The sequence below is a fragment of the Neoarius graeffei genome, chromosome 3 (assembly GCF_027579695.1).
Source record: "Neoarius graeffei isolate fNeoGra1 chromosome 3, fNeoGra1.pri, whole genome shotgun sequence".
NCBI lineage: Eukaryota > Metazoa > Chordata > Actinopteri > Siluriformes > Ariidae > Neoarius > Neoarius graeffei.
Genome location: NC_083571.1, coordinates 47133226 through 47146889, shown reverse-complemented (window position 1 = coordinate 47146889; position 13664 = coordinate 47133226). Strand labels below are relative to the sequence as shown.

Below are 13664 nucleotides of genomic sequence, written 5' to 3'. Positions count from 1 at the left end.
TCAGTGGAAACAGAAAACCCGGTTCCAAACTAAGCACTGGCCCCGAACCAGCCCTGGAACTGCTTTGGTGGAAAAGGGGCATTTGAGATCACAATGTTTCCCATTCTGATGCTTGAAGTGAACATTAACTGAAGCTCTTGGTTTGGTTTGTATCTGTATGATTTTATGCATTGTGCTGCTGTCAAGGGATCGGCTGATTTAGAGAACTGCATAAAACCAGCAGGTGCATGGGTGTTCCTAGTAAAGTGGCTGAGTGTAATTTAGATATTCCATTATACAGTGCTTCAGATTTTTTTTTCCACAGCTAGCAGTGTATCCAACCACTCATTTGTAAGTAAATGATTGTTTCAGGTTTATTTGATTTATTTATTTATTTATTTTTATTCATTCATTCATTCATTCATGTACTAATCAATCATTGTGTGTAGATGTAATGAAATATAAATTGCCATAAGCACTTATTGACATTGTGTAAACACAGTTATATATAACCTCTTGTTGACCTGCACATTCAGACTGCTAGCTCAGAAAATAAGGGAGGAGAAACCCAAAAACTTAATTTGTGCTAAACTATGAGCAGTTAAATAATGTGCATTGTGGGAGATTCGCAGGTTAAGGAAGGAAGGTTTTTGTCTGTTCCTGCTGAAGCACTCGGCATTCAGATTACATTTTTCAGTGTGTTGCCCATTTAAACCAGAAATGGGTGTGATCTCAACATTTTTGTTTGATTATTTATTGGGATTAAACCTACCCCAAGTTGTGTCCTGCATGATGATCCAGATGTGCTTTAAAAAAAAATAAACATAGCAAAATAAATTGGTGCACACCATTTTGTACCTGTACAGTGTCTTGCAAAAGTATTCATCCTCCTTAATGTTTGTCCTGTTTTGTTGCATTACAAGCTGGAATTAATATGGATTTTTGGAGGGTTAGTACTATTTGATTTACACAACATGCCTACATGTAGGGGTATGTCTCTATTAGCTTAGCACATCTAGCCACTGGGATTTTTGCCCATTCCTCAAGGCAAAACTGCTCCAACTCCTTCAAGTTAGATGGGTTGCGTTGGTGTACAGCAATCTTCAAGTTATGCCACAGATTCTCAATTGGATTGAGCTCTGGCCTTTGATTAGGCCATTCCAAGACATTTAAATGTTTCCCTTTAAACCACTCCAGTGTAGCTTTAGCAGTATATTTAGGGTCATTGTCCTGCTGGAACGTGAGCCTTCGTCCCAGTCTCAAACCTCTGACTCAAACAGGTTTTCCTCCAGAATTGCCCTGTATTTAGTACCATTCATCTTTCCTTCAGTCCTGACCAGCTTTCCTGTCCCTGCAGATGAAAAACATCTCCACAGCATGATGCTGCCACCACCATGCTTCACTGTAGGAATGGTGTTCTCAGGGTGTTGGGTTTGCGCCACACATGGCATTTCCCATGATGACCAAAAAGATCAATTTTACTCTCATTTGACCAGAGAATCATCTTCCATGTGTTTGGGGAGTCTGCCACATGCTGTTGGGCAAACTCCAAATGTTGTTTTCTTAAGCAATGGCTTTTTTTTCTGGCCACTCTTCCGTAAAGCCCCACTCTGTGGAGTGTACAGCTTAAAGTGGTCCTATGGACAGATACTCCTATCTCCGCTGTGGACCTTTGCAGCTCCTTCAGTGTTATCTTTGGTGTCTTTGTTGCATCTCTGATTAATGCCCTCCTTGCATGGTCTGTGAGTTTTGGTGGACGGCCTTCTCCTGTCAGGTTTGTAGTGGTGCCATGTTCTTTCCATTTTGCTATAATGGATTTAATGGTGCTCCGTAGGATATTCAAAGTTTGGGTCATAAAAAAAAATAAAAAAAATCCCAACCCTGATCTATACTTCTCCACAACTTTGTCTCTGACCTGTTTGGAGGCTCCTTGGTTTTCATGTTGCTTGCTTAGTAGTGTAGCAGAGTCAGGGTCCTTCCAGAACAGGTTGAGTTATACAGACATCATGTGACAGATCATGTGACACTTTGATTGCACACAGGTGGATCTTAATCAACTAATTATGTGACTTATGAAGTGAATTGGTTGGACCAGCTCTTATTTAGGGGTTTCATACAAAAGGGGGTGAATACCTATGCACACTCCAGATTTCTGTTTTTTCATCTTAATTATTGTTTGTGTCACAGTGGGGGGAAACCCCCCCCCCCAACAATTTGCACCTTTAAAGTGGTAGGCATGTGTAAATCAAATGGTGCTAACCCTCCAAAAATCTATTTTAATTTCATCTTGTAATGCGATAAAACAGGACAAACACAAAGGGGGGTGAATACTTTTGCAAAACACTGTATTTGTTTAAAACACTGCCTGTATTAGAAATGGTGCTCAGAAGTGACCTCTAGTGGATAAAACTGTCACTGACTCTGGAAGTCAATAAAAGCCAGAAGACAAGTGACTATGTTCAGTGTAATGAGCCTCTTCTTATATACTGTATATTTGACTCGTCATGCTACCCCCTCTTAATGGTTTAGTCCTTTTGGTCCAGCCCATTTTTCACTTTTCTTCTTCCCCCTTCTTAACCTGTCATATGACCACGACTAACAGGGCAGGGCGAAGGCTCACACTTGCTCCAAGATGCATGAAGCCAGCCAACTGCTGCTCATGTTGCATCATAGGGCAGTGTAACACACACATGTACCCCCTTTCCACCAACGCAAACTGGATGCTAGTTCTGATCTGGTGCTGATTTTGGAGTTGGTTCATCTTGTGAACCTTTAAGAACCGGTTTGCTTTTCCACAGGCTGGAGAGCCACCATTGGGCTATGTCAGTGTATACATCTCCACTTTATCAAACAGAACGATAACAGTAATGGACTACTGGATTAGTCAGACCAGATGCCACACAACCTATGTAATTTAATATAATGCCAGTTACAAGGTTTTTGTTGGTCTTTTTGCTCATGATAATCCTGCCCCTGACTTGAAGCAGTTCTTGACCAGCAAAATGTTGGTGCTGCTCTCGAACCAAGAGCTGGTTCTTTGGTTGTTGAGACACAAAAAACTGCTTTAAGATTAGGTACCGGCTCCGGACTGCCCCTTGAGCCGCCTTGGTGGAAAAGGGATATTGGACTAACAAACCATTTCCCTGCTCCTACAATCATTTGATCTCACCCAGACAGCATAGCTAGCCCAGCCCTTTTACACCCCCCCCCCCCCCCCCTTTTTTTTTCGGGGGGCTGCTGGACACAGACAGCTGTGGCAAATGAAAACTGTCTGATGTATTGAGCATGTAAATTACTAGCTCGAAACCCAGCCTTGCTTAATTTCTTTATTTTCAGTACATCTCAGCAAAAGGTGTAGGAATCAGCCCATATGTCTGTGAAGGTTCTCAGCCATCCAGGTCATAGTAAACCGTGGTTGGTAAAGAAGGCAACTGGACTTGCTTGAAATCCTTGAAGACATTTCACCTCTCATCTGAAAGGCTTCTTCAGTTCTGTCTGACTAGTGGGGAGTTCCAGGTATTTATCCTCTAGTGGACCAAAAGTAGTCCAAAGGAGAGTCGTTGAGGTCACATGGGTCGTTGAGTCATCCTGTAGGTGTAGGCCAATGGGGGCCGGGTGTGAACGGTGTTAGCAGCCTAGAGGGTCATTAGGGTGATCTGTGGGTTGTTGGCACACTCTGCCATCATGTGAGTCATTGAAGTCAGCTGAATTTTGGTGTGGATGTGTATTCAGTTTTCTGGGAAGTGTGCCAAGGACTGCATTGTAGGTGGCTGATAAGTAGTGTCTCAGGTTGTCTCATGGTTGTTTCAGGTTGACGAAGATGGCTTCTTTTTACTCCTCTTTCAAACCACCGGTCTTCTCTGGCTAGAATGCATACGTTGCAGTCTTGAAATGAGTGTCCTTTGTTATTGAGATGAAGATAGACTGCAGAGTCCTGGCCTGAGGAACTGGCTGTCCTGTGTTGAACCATGTGCCTGTGAAGCGGTTGTTTCTTTACCCCAATGTACAGGTCTGTGCATTCCTCACTGCGTTGAATTGCGTACACAACGTTTTCCTGTTTTGTGTCTGGGTATTTTGTCCTTACGGTGGACCAATTTCTGCCTGAGTGTTACTGGGTCTGAAATGTATTGAGGTTTTTCACCTGACGTCACAGGGTCACGTGACGCCCCGGTGTCCGCCATTTTGAAGGTCAAGCTACATACTAACGCTGCAGACAGAGAGGGAGAACCAGCTTGAAAAAAAAACATGCTACAGACACCGGATCCAGTGTAAATAGCGCGCTCCGGCTTGCTCCCCCTCAAATTAAGCAGCGCGCTCTGGCTTGCTCCCCCTCAAATTAAGCAGCACGCTCCGGCTTGCTCCCGGAGTGCTCCGGCCGAGGTTCCAGAGCGCGCTCCGGCTTGCTCCCCCTCAAATTAAGCAGCACGCTCCGGCTTGCTCCCGGAGTGCTCCGGCCGAGGTTCCGGCGCGCGCTCCAGCTTGCTCCCCCTCAAATTAAGCAGCGCGCTCCGGCTTGCTCCCAGAGTGCTCCGGGAGCAAGCCGGAGCACGCTGCTTAATTTGAGGGGGAGCAAGCCGGAGCGCGCTCCGGCAGCTATTTACACTGGATCTGGTGTAAATAGCTGCCGGATCATAATTACAGTAAACTAGTAAATACAGTAAAGGAAAAACTTGAGACTGAAAGGTTTTAACAGTCATCCAAATGACTGAACGTAAACATTGCTACAGTAACATACTAGCTATGTTGTTGACATTAGCTAGTGCTAACAGCTAGCTGCTAGTACACTGCTACAACACAGACACCGACCCTAATAATACAGTTCTTGGTCATTGCCTGGTAACAGCAAATTTATAACGGGCCATGTCTCAACAGACTAAGAAGTTATTTCAATGACATTTAATAACATTTTGTTTATCCTGAGGACCGAAAGTAAATGAAAATGTGAACAAACCTTAGCTGTAATAAGATGGCGACCACCGGCTCCAGGGACGACCCACTGATGTAGGCATGTTACCCAGCCTGACACAAAATATTTGTAGGCATCCAAACTCTTATACGCTTTCAGATCAATACCTGTGTATGGCGATGGGTTTTTAACGACATAGGTATACAGATCCTGTGGGCCGAAGTCAGGTAAAGACGAGGGCTTCGTGTACTTCCGTACGTCAGTGAACAATCCTCGTGGAAGCAGGTAAACGTCGTTCTCTAAGCCTGTTAACCTCAGTTTTTGCAAATACTTCTCCCTCTGCTCACCCTGTAAATGCCCTACGTCGCTGGATAGTGAAGGTGTTTTCTGCATCTCGCTCCTTTTTCTTTTATGTTTTTTGTTTGTCGCCTTCCTCGCATTCAAACTGATTCGAGCCGTGACGTCCAAAATGGCAGCCTAACGATGCATCACATGACTTGGTCACGTGGGTGAAAAACCTCAATAGGAATGTTGTGTATGTAGAAGATCCTCCCAAGTTTCTCACCTACAGGATGACTCAACGACCCAGGTGACCTCAATGACTCTCCTTAGGATTGCTTTTGGTCCACTAGAGGATAAATACCTGGAACTCCCCACTAGTCAGACAGAACTGAAGAAGCCTTTTGGATGAAGAGGTGAAACCTCTTCAAGGATTTCAAGCAAGTCCAGTTGCCTTCTTTACCAACCACGGAATCAGCCCATAGTGCATTGCTGAAACAAAAGACCGCCTTAAAAGTAACAAGCCAAGAGGAAAAGCAGTAATCAGAATGGTGTAGGGTTGATGGGTGTTTGTAGGTTGTCTTTTTTTTTTGGTCAACAGGAAATGAAGATATCAAAGAGCAAGCCTCATGATACTCTAATCCCGCCTTGTTTGTACCATTGAATGCTGAAATGGTGAACTGCTTTTTTGATTGTCTGTCTGTTTCTTAGGTGGCTCTTGGCATCAGCACTTTGCTTCTGTATGTGCCCACTTCCCTGGCAGCCACACACCAATCTGGATCCGTCGCACTACTTACTTTTGCCATTTGGGTCCTTGCAGAACTCCGCAAGGTGGCCAAGTAATCCTTCACTTTCGGCCTCTGTTCAGATCAAGACTGTATATCGATACAAGTCACTGTGTTTGACAGGAAGTAAGTTCTGAGATTGCTCAGAAGTATTTCATGACATTTCAGATGCATTTAAGTCAATGTGGTGATGGAATCTTTTATCATAATGTAACTTATCAGCTTGTTTATTGAAATGAAGATAATAAACGTTGTTTGCGATCACGCGGCAGGTCATACTCAACATGAATTACGTTGACTTCATCAGAATACCAGTGCCACCCTTAAGTCAGTCACACGATTCTCAAATAGCACAAATAAAATGGCTCTTATTATGCAGTGCAAAAGTTTGCATACCCTTTCCTGATATAAATGTTCTATCATCACACCCACAACCTCTTTCATCTCCTCAGTTACTATTCAGTCCACTGAAAGAAAAGCTTAATTTATTTAGAGCTTATTTATATATCTACATGTCCTCCAGCTTTTTTAAGCAGATTAATTTTTCAGGCTTATAGTACTCAAGTCTGACTCATGCCCTGATTTTAAGAACTCATAACTTGACTTGGACTTGAGCACTAATGACTCAGACTTGGACTCGTACATTAATTTTTATACTAATTTCGTGCAAGAGAATGCACATTCACCTGTTCATACGTCATGTTCAGGAACAAACTAACGTTAATGGCGCTAAAATGCCTGGAGAGAAGCCTCTAGGATTGTCCGCTTTGCTTATAGAGACTTCTCGTGCAGTGGGGAAAAAACGCACTGCTATATGTTCCATATGTAGAACTATTGAGGAGACGATGGGGACAACGTCGAACTTCAATCGTCATTTGGTAAGACTCCACCCAGAGAAGGAAGTGACACGCTATGTTCATTGTTCTGTTGATGGTGAGGTTTGCTTGCTGACTGATTAACTAGCTAGTGTTAACCCTCTCTCATGTTATTTGCCCTGTTGATGGTGGGCGGGGCTTGCTGAGTGATGAACTAGCTTTTTATCTGTAGCCTATTAACTAAAATGGGGCAGTCAAGCAGTAACGTTAGGTGGGGTTTACATTAGACCGTATCAGCGGATCATCAGATGAACGTTTTTAAAACGATTCGCGTGCACACAGCAACGCCAATACACGATTCGCGTGCACACAGCAACGCCAATACACGGATACGCTCGGCTCCGCAGGCATCCTGCGCTCCAAATCACTCCACCCTGAACAGCGAGTGCCCTCTGGAGGGTGCGCACTCCGGCCCTGCGCAGCTCACAGAGCGCGCGAGTGAAGCGCACGAGCAGTGATTCGGGACTGAGCCGCTGTGTGTGTGATCCCAGCGCATATCGGGCATGCGCGTCACTTACCACTTGCAAGTGGAAGGATGGCAAGCCTAAAGACAATCATAACTACACAATGGGCAGTATTTGCATCAGTATTTGCAGTATTTTCATACTTTTATACTCTTTAATGAAAGGTGATACAAGGCGGAAGTCCGTGCCGTTTTTCAGCAGTCGCGTCACATGACCAACGCCAGCGAATCAGGAAGGTGGATGTCACAGTGACGTTGTCCAATGACGACGCCAGCTAGAGCTCAGCGCAGCGTATCCGCGTATTCTCAATGTTTACACAGCACCGGACCAGACACGATCTGGATTGAATACGTGGACCCTGGCGGATTCCCGTTTCCCGGCGTTTCCAGGCGGTTTAATGTAAACGGACAGTGCATCCGCGAAGAAAACGAGACAGATACGGTCTAATGTAAACTTGGCCTTAGTCCAATACAGTAGCAGAGACGCTTTCACATAAAGGCAGTAACAGCCACCGTCAAATGGTGCAGATGGGGTCTTGTTCTCTGACTCGACTCGAAATTTTTTTTAATGACTTGACTTGAACACTGGGGACTCGAGGTTTGGTGACTCGACTACAACACTGGAATTGTTAATAATGAGCTACGTTTTCTCTTTTCCCAGTTGCAAAATATGCAGAGTTTGCCGGCTTTTGCCACCATCTATAAATCATACAAATAAGTTGTTGGATCTTATTAATCAGAATAATTTAGACTTGAGTGTGATTTTGGTCACTCATTGTATTCTCTGATTTGAAATAGGAGCTGTGTTGTGTTTTTTGTTTTTTTTTAAATGAGAATGTAAATAAAACTACTATTCATGTATACCGTTTTTTTTTAAATATGCTCTTTACATTTAAGTTGAATGTTAATCATGCCCAGAAACATCCACACACAATTACTATCGATGATGATGATAATAATAATAATGTACCATATCAGAGTTCACATTAGTCATGAATTAATCTTTAGTTTTTCCAGTTCTGTATGTTTTGGCAAAATGACACTAGCACTATTGAATTCTCGTTTCTGATTGGTCATAAGGTGTTGGTTAATTTGATTTTCTGTAACACAACTGTGCTTCTGTAAACTTTTTGTCACAGTTAGTTTTCTACCCCAGGAAACTCTCCAGGACAGAGGACTTTGCAGTTTCCATTTTTTTGGTAACATGACAGGATGCCTTTTTTTTTTCTTTTTTTTTTTGTCTTAAATATTTATAGTTACAATTAATTTAAACGATTAAACACTTAAAAAGGATGCTCTTTATTGATAATTGTTGGCAAATCACTGTGGTATGAGAGGACTAAAACCATTCCAGGACATGCTGTTATTGGAACATAGTCAATAAGAGTAACTTCGCTTCACATCGGACCACATCACCCCACCCTCATGTCATCTCATTATCTGTAGTCGCTTTATCCTGTTCTACAGGGTCGCAGGCAAGCTGGAGCCTATCCCAGCTGACTACGGGCGAAAGGCGGGGTACACCCTGGACAAGTCGCCAGGTCATCACAGGGCTGACACATAGACACAGACAACCATTCACACTCACATTCACACCTACGCTCAATTTAGAGTCACCAGTTAACCTAACCTGCATGTCTTTGGACTGTGGGGGAAACCGGAGCACCCGGAGGAAACCCATGCGGACACGGGGAGAACATGCAAACTCGGCACAGAAAGGCCCTCGCCGGCCACGGGGCTCGAACCCGGACCTTCTTACTGTGAGGCGACGGCGCTAACCACTACACCACCGTGCCGCCCCTCACCCCACCCTGTCCTTGATTATTTTCCTGTAAGAGCATGCCATGTTATGTTTTATTTCTTACACATAAATGTCCATTTCTATTAAGTTATTGGGGTTTATTGATCTGATTCTGATCAGTGTTATGACTAATGCTGGCTTAAATGCACAAGGCACAAGTTGTTTGAGAAAACAATACAATTTTGAAAGTCATCATGCCTCTCATGGTTCACGTAGCAACAGATATTGCTGTTCTATGAGAACCCAAAGTGGAAGTAATACATGACCAGTAATCTGGCATAATATTAGATCTGTTTAATACTATGGTTTACTACAGACATTGCAACAATTTAGACACTTCACCTGTCATTGCATAGCAGTTGTGGGTTTGTTTGTTTTTTTGTCATCTCTTTACAAAATATACATGGTTTTCTTTTTTGTTTCCTAAGAAATGGTTAATACAACAGATTATTAACTTTTTCATGCGAGTATGAACAGGTACCACAGGAGCGATTTTTGCCTGAACAACACTGTCCATTGATGCTGAAATGGGGATTAAAGGCAAAGCAAAACAAAACCTAATGCATTTTGGGAAAATGAGAAGAGCATGTCTGCCAACCAGAATCAAAGCCCTGCAAATCTGCTCAGTTAAACAATATTATGCTCTGATTGTAACATTTAGTTAAAGCAAGACGGCCTTTCGATTTCATAAAATCGGTGAAATTTAGTTCCCTCTGAAATGTGGTTGTTGTATGTTTATTTCTGTAATATCTAAAAAAAAAAATGCAGGCCATTCTGTGGCTGGGAAGTTATTTAATTTGAAGGGATTCCCGAGCAAATAACGTGCATGAAATCGCTCGCTTCGCACAGTCAAGCAGACAGAGGAAGTCTGTGCGCGCATGCGCAGGTTTACTTTCTTCTTTTGGGTTTTATGGCAGCTGGCATCCACAGTGTTGCATTACTGCCATCTACAGGTTTACCTTGACCGTGCACTGAAAGTTCCATCATTCTGTCTCTAAATGAACAGCTGATCACACCGAGGTGCTCGCTGACCGCCGATATTATTTAGTTTGGTCCTGCGTTTCCTTTCCTTTGCAACATAACGTCTTTTCTTCTTGCTTTCTGTTACTGTAGTCAGTCTTTCACGTTTCATTCGCACACTCACATCTGCCATTTTTCTCTCCTGTTTCAAATTTGTATCCCACAATGTCTTGCGTGAACGGGGAAAGCCCATCATGTGATGCATGACGTAGTATCTTGAATTGGGTCATGGTGAAGCAGGAAAAAATAGCGGAGAATTTAGGGCCACGTTGCTCTAAATTCTTTTTTTTTTTTTTTTTAAACCTAATAAAATTGGAAGTCTGTGATTCGAATTCAGTAGCTTTCGGTCCACTAAACAAAAATAATTGGGTGTCAGGGAAAATTATTTTTATGACCTCAACTTGAAAAATTTTGAAAGGCAGTCTAGCTTTAAGGCAACACTAGTTAAGAAACTTTTTTTTTTTCTTTCCCTCTTCCTCCACAACAGAAGATGCCTGTGAGTAACTCCAGCTCAGAGTGTACACATTACAATTAAAATACATCCAAAAGATGGTTCTACAAAGTATTGACTTTGGGGAGTGAATACCTATGCACACTCCAGATTTCTGTTTTTTCATCTTAATTATTGTTTGTATCACAGTAAAACAATTTTCACCTTTTCAAGTGCTAGGCATGCTTAAATCAAATGGTACTAATTCTCCAAAAATCCATTTTAATTCCAGCTTGTAATGCGGCAAAACAGGACAAACACCAAGGGGGATGAATACTTCTCTGAAATAAACAAAATGTGTGCTTCTTTTGTGAAATATTTAGTTAGAGCCAGTCTTTATTTGATCATGTCAAAAGATATTTGGATTATTGGAGTTTCTTTTTATACAAGGACGTTCAGTTAAGAGATGTTGGTTGGTGTTTGGTTTAAAAAAGCAAAAGAACTTTAACGCAAAACAGTTTTCATTTAATTAATTGTTTGCCAAGATACCATACTCTCAACATACCTTACATGCATTCTTTCTGACCACCTATGCCAACAGAAAAATGGTGCAGAAAGTAACACGATTGTGTCGAAACATCTACCATCGTTGAACCTTCTTGAGGAGGGAAAATGTTCTTTTTAATGAGGATAAGAACCTTTGTTGTGTGTGTGTGTGGGTTTTTTTTTTTTTTTTTTTTGCAGCACACAATCCTTTGTGGCATGTGGAAGAGAGCATTTGCATAAACCTTTAAATAAATTGTCCTGATTGGAGTTTTGAATAATAAATGAGCATCGCCACTCTACCTTAATGGGCAAGTTAAACTGATATGGTTCAGTCGCGATACTGGCTGATGTTAATCAAAAATTATTGCTTCCATATTTAAGTTCGTTGTGTTCTGGCATACCCGCACCTCTCAACACTGAATATAGCTGATTAGAACTAATTCATTGTAATGTAAACATCACATATCTCAACCCTTAGATTTCATTGCTTAAAGATGGTACAACCACATAGCTGCTGTGAATGTGATAGTGACTCAAATGGTGCATTATTAAGAAATGCTCGCATGCATAATTGAAGCTCACACCTCACAAAGAATTGCTTCTACTCTAATTCCCTAAAAGTGATTTATGAGTGCTTGTTAATTTTTTTTTTAATCATTAACAGTTTATTAACAATCCTGGGCTTTCACTGACAGTGTGCAGTCCATTATACACTGCCTTGCATATGTATTTACAACCTTTTTAAATTTTCCATGTTTACAAACAGTTGCCATCAGGAACTCACATAAGTAGCTGAATGAAGTCCTTCTGTGTGCAATTAAACTGTCCCATGAGTGTGAGTTTGTCAGGGAGCATACCTAAACAAACTGGATCACGAAGACCAAACAGCTATCAAAACAAATCTTGTCTCATCTCATCTCATTATCTCTAGCCGCTTTATCCTTCTGCAGGGTCGCAGGCAAGCTGGAGCCTATCCCAGCTGACTACGGGCGAAAGGCGGGGTACACCCTGGACAAGTCGCCAGGTCATCACAGGGCTGACACATAGACACAGACAACCATTCACACTCACATTCACACCTACGGTCAATTTTAGAGTCACCAGTTAACCTAACCTGCATGTCTTTGGACTGTGGGGGAAACCGGAGCACCTGGAGGAAACCCACGCGGACACGGGGAGAACATGCAAACTCCACACAGAAAGGCCCTCGCCGGCCCCGGGGCTCGAACCCAGGACCTTCTTGCTGTGAGGCGACAGCGCTAACCACTACACCACCGTGCCGCCCCAACAAATCTTGTTACAATGATAATTCCATATAAAATCTACAAGCATTCAACCACTCATTCTGGAGATATCAAACTAATAATTTCACCAAAAGTGACTGACCAGGTAAGGATGGCATTAGTCAGAGAACAACCAAGGCAAACGGAGAAAGGTTCTCTGTACGAATGTGTCCAAACTGGATCTTTTTGGCCTCGGTTCAAAGCACTACATTTGATGAAAACCCAACACTGTTCATCACCCTGAAAACACCAGCCACACAATCATGATGCACTAAGATGTTGATGAAGCTGGTCAGGGCTGATTATGGCAAAGATGGGTGGACCCAAATGCATGGCAGAGTCTAAAAAGAAAGCCTGTTTCAGGCTTGAGAACATGGTGGAGGTTCAATTATAAAAAGCATACTGCCAAAGCTGTACTGGAGTGGTTCAAAAGCAAGAACATGAATGTGTTCGAATGACCCAGTCAAACCTCAATCCAACGGAGATCTGTGGCGAGTCTTGAAATTCCTGTTCACCAATTTTGCAAAAATATCCAAATCCAAATATGCAAAGCTGATCAAGATCAAAGCATATCCCAAAAGGCCATCCATCCATCTATTATCCACAACTGCTTATCCTGTGCAGGGTCGTGGGCAAATTGGAGCCTGTCCCAGCTGACTATGGGCGAGAGGTGGGGTACACCCTGGACAAGTCTCCAGGTCATCTCAGGGCTGAGACAAACAACCATTCACACTCACATTCACACCTATGGTCAATTTAGAGCCGCCAGTTAGCCTAACCTGCATGTCTTTGGACTGTGGGGGAAGCCCATGCAGACATGGGGAGAACATGCAAACTCCACACAGAAAGGCCCCCATCAGCCACTGGACTCAAACCCAGAACCTTCTTACTGTAAGGCAACAGTGCTAACCACTACACCACCATGCCATCCATATCTCAAAAGACCTGCATCTGCAATTGCAGAAGGAGATTCTACCAAGTAGTGACTAAGTAGGGGTGAATATGTATGCAACCAAAAATGTCTGCTTTTTTGTTTGTTTGTTTTTGTATTTTGCACACCAAAACAATTGATGGGTCAATCAAATGTTAAAAATCCTAATTAATTTAATTTCAATTCCAGGTTGTAACACTACAAAAGGGTGAATACATATGCAAGGTATCATATTAGTCCACAGTTTCCCCAAAAATGCAAACAGGCTGATTACTAAACCTGACTTAAAATCCTCAATAAACTTGTGATAATATATTATATTAGCATTTGTTTTGTTAAATTGTTTGGCTTGCATTTTTCCATTTA

The 13664-nt window shown here is 42.4% G+C and overlaps 1 protein-coding gene across 1 annotated transcript in view; it reads left to right on the top strand.

The window, feature by feature from the left end:
• Positions 1-8580, top strand: part of LOC132883369 (cytochrome c oxidase assembly protein COX15 homolog) — a 51024-nt gene extending 42444 nt beyond the window's left edge. The window contains exon 9 of the mRNA XM_060916910.1: positions 5876-8580. Coding sequence (XP_060772893.1) covers positions 5876-6007 — 132 coding nt within the window. The 3' untranslated portion in view covers positions 6008-8580. The remainder of the gene's footprint in view (positions 1-5875) is intronic.
• Positions 8581-13664: the final 5084 nt, after the last annotated feature.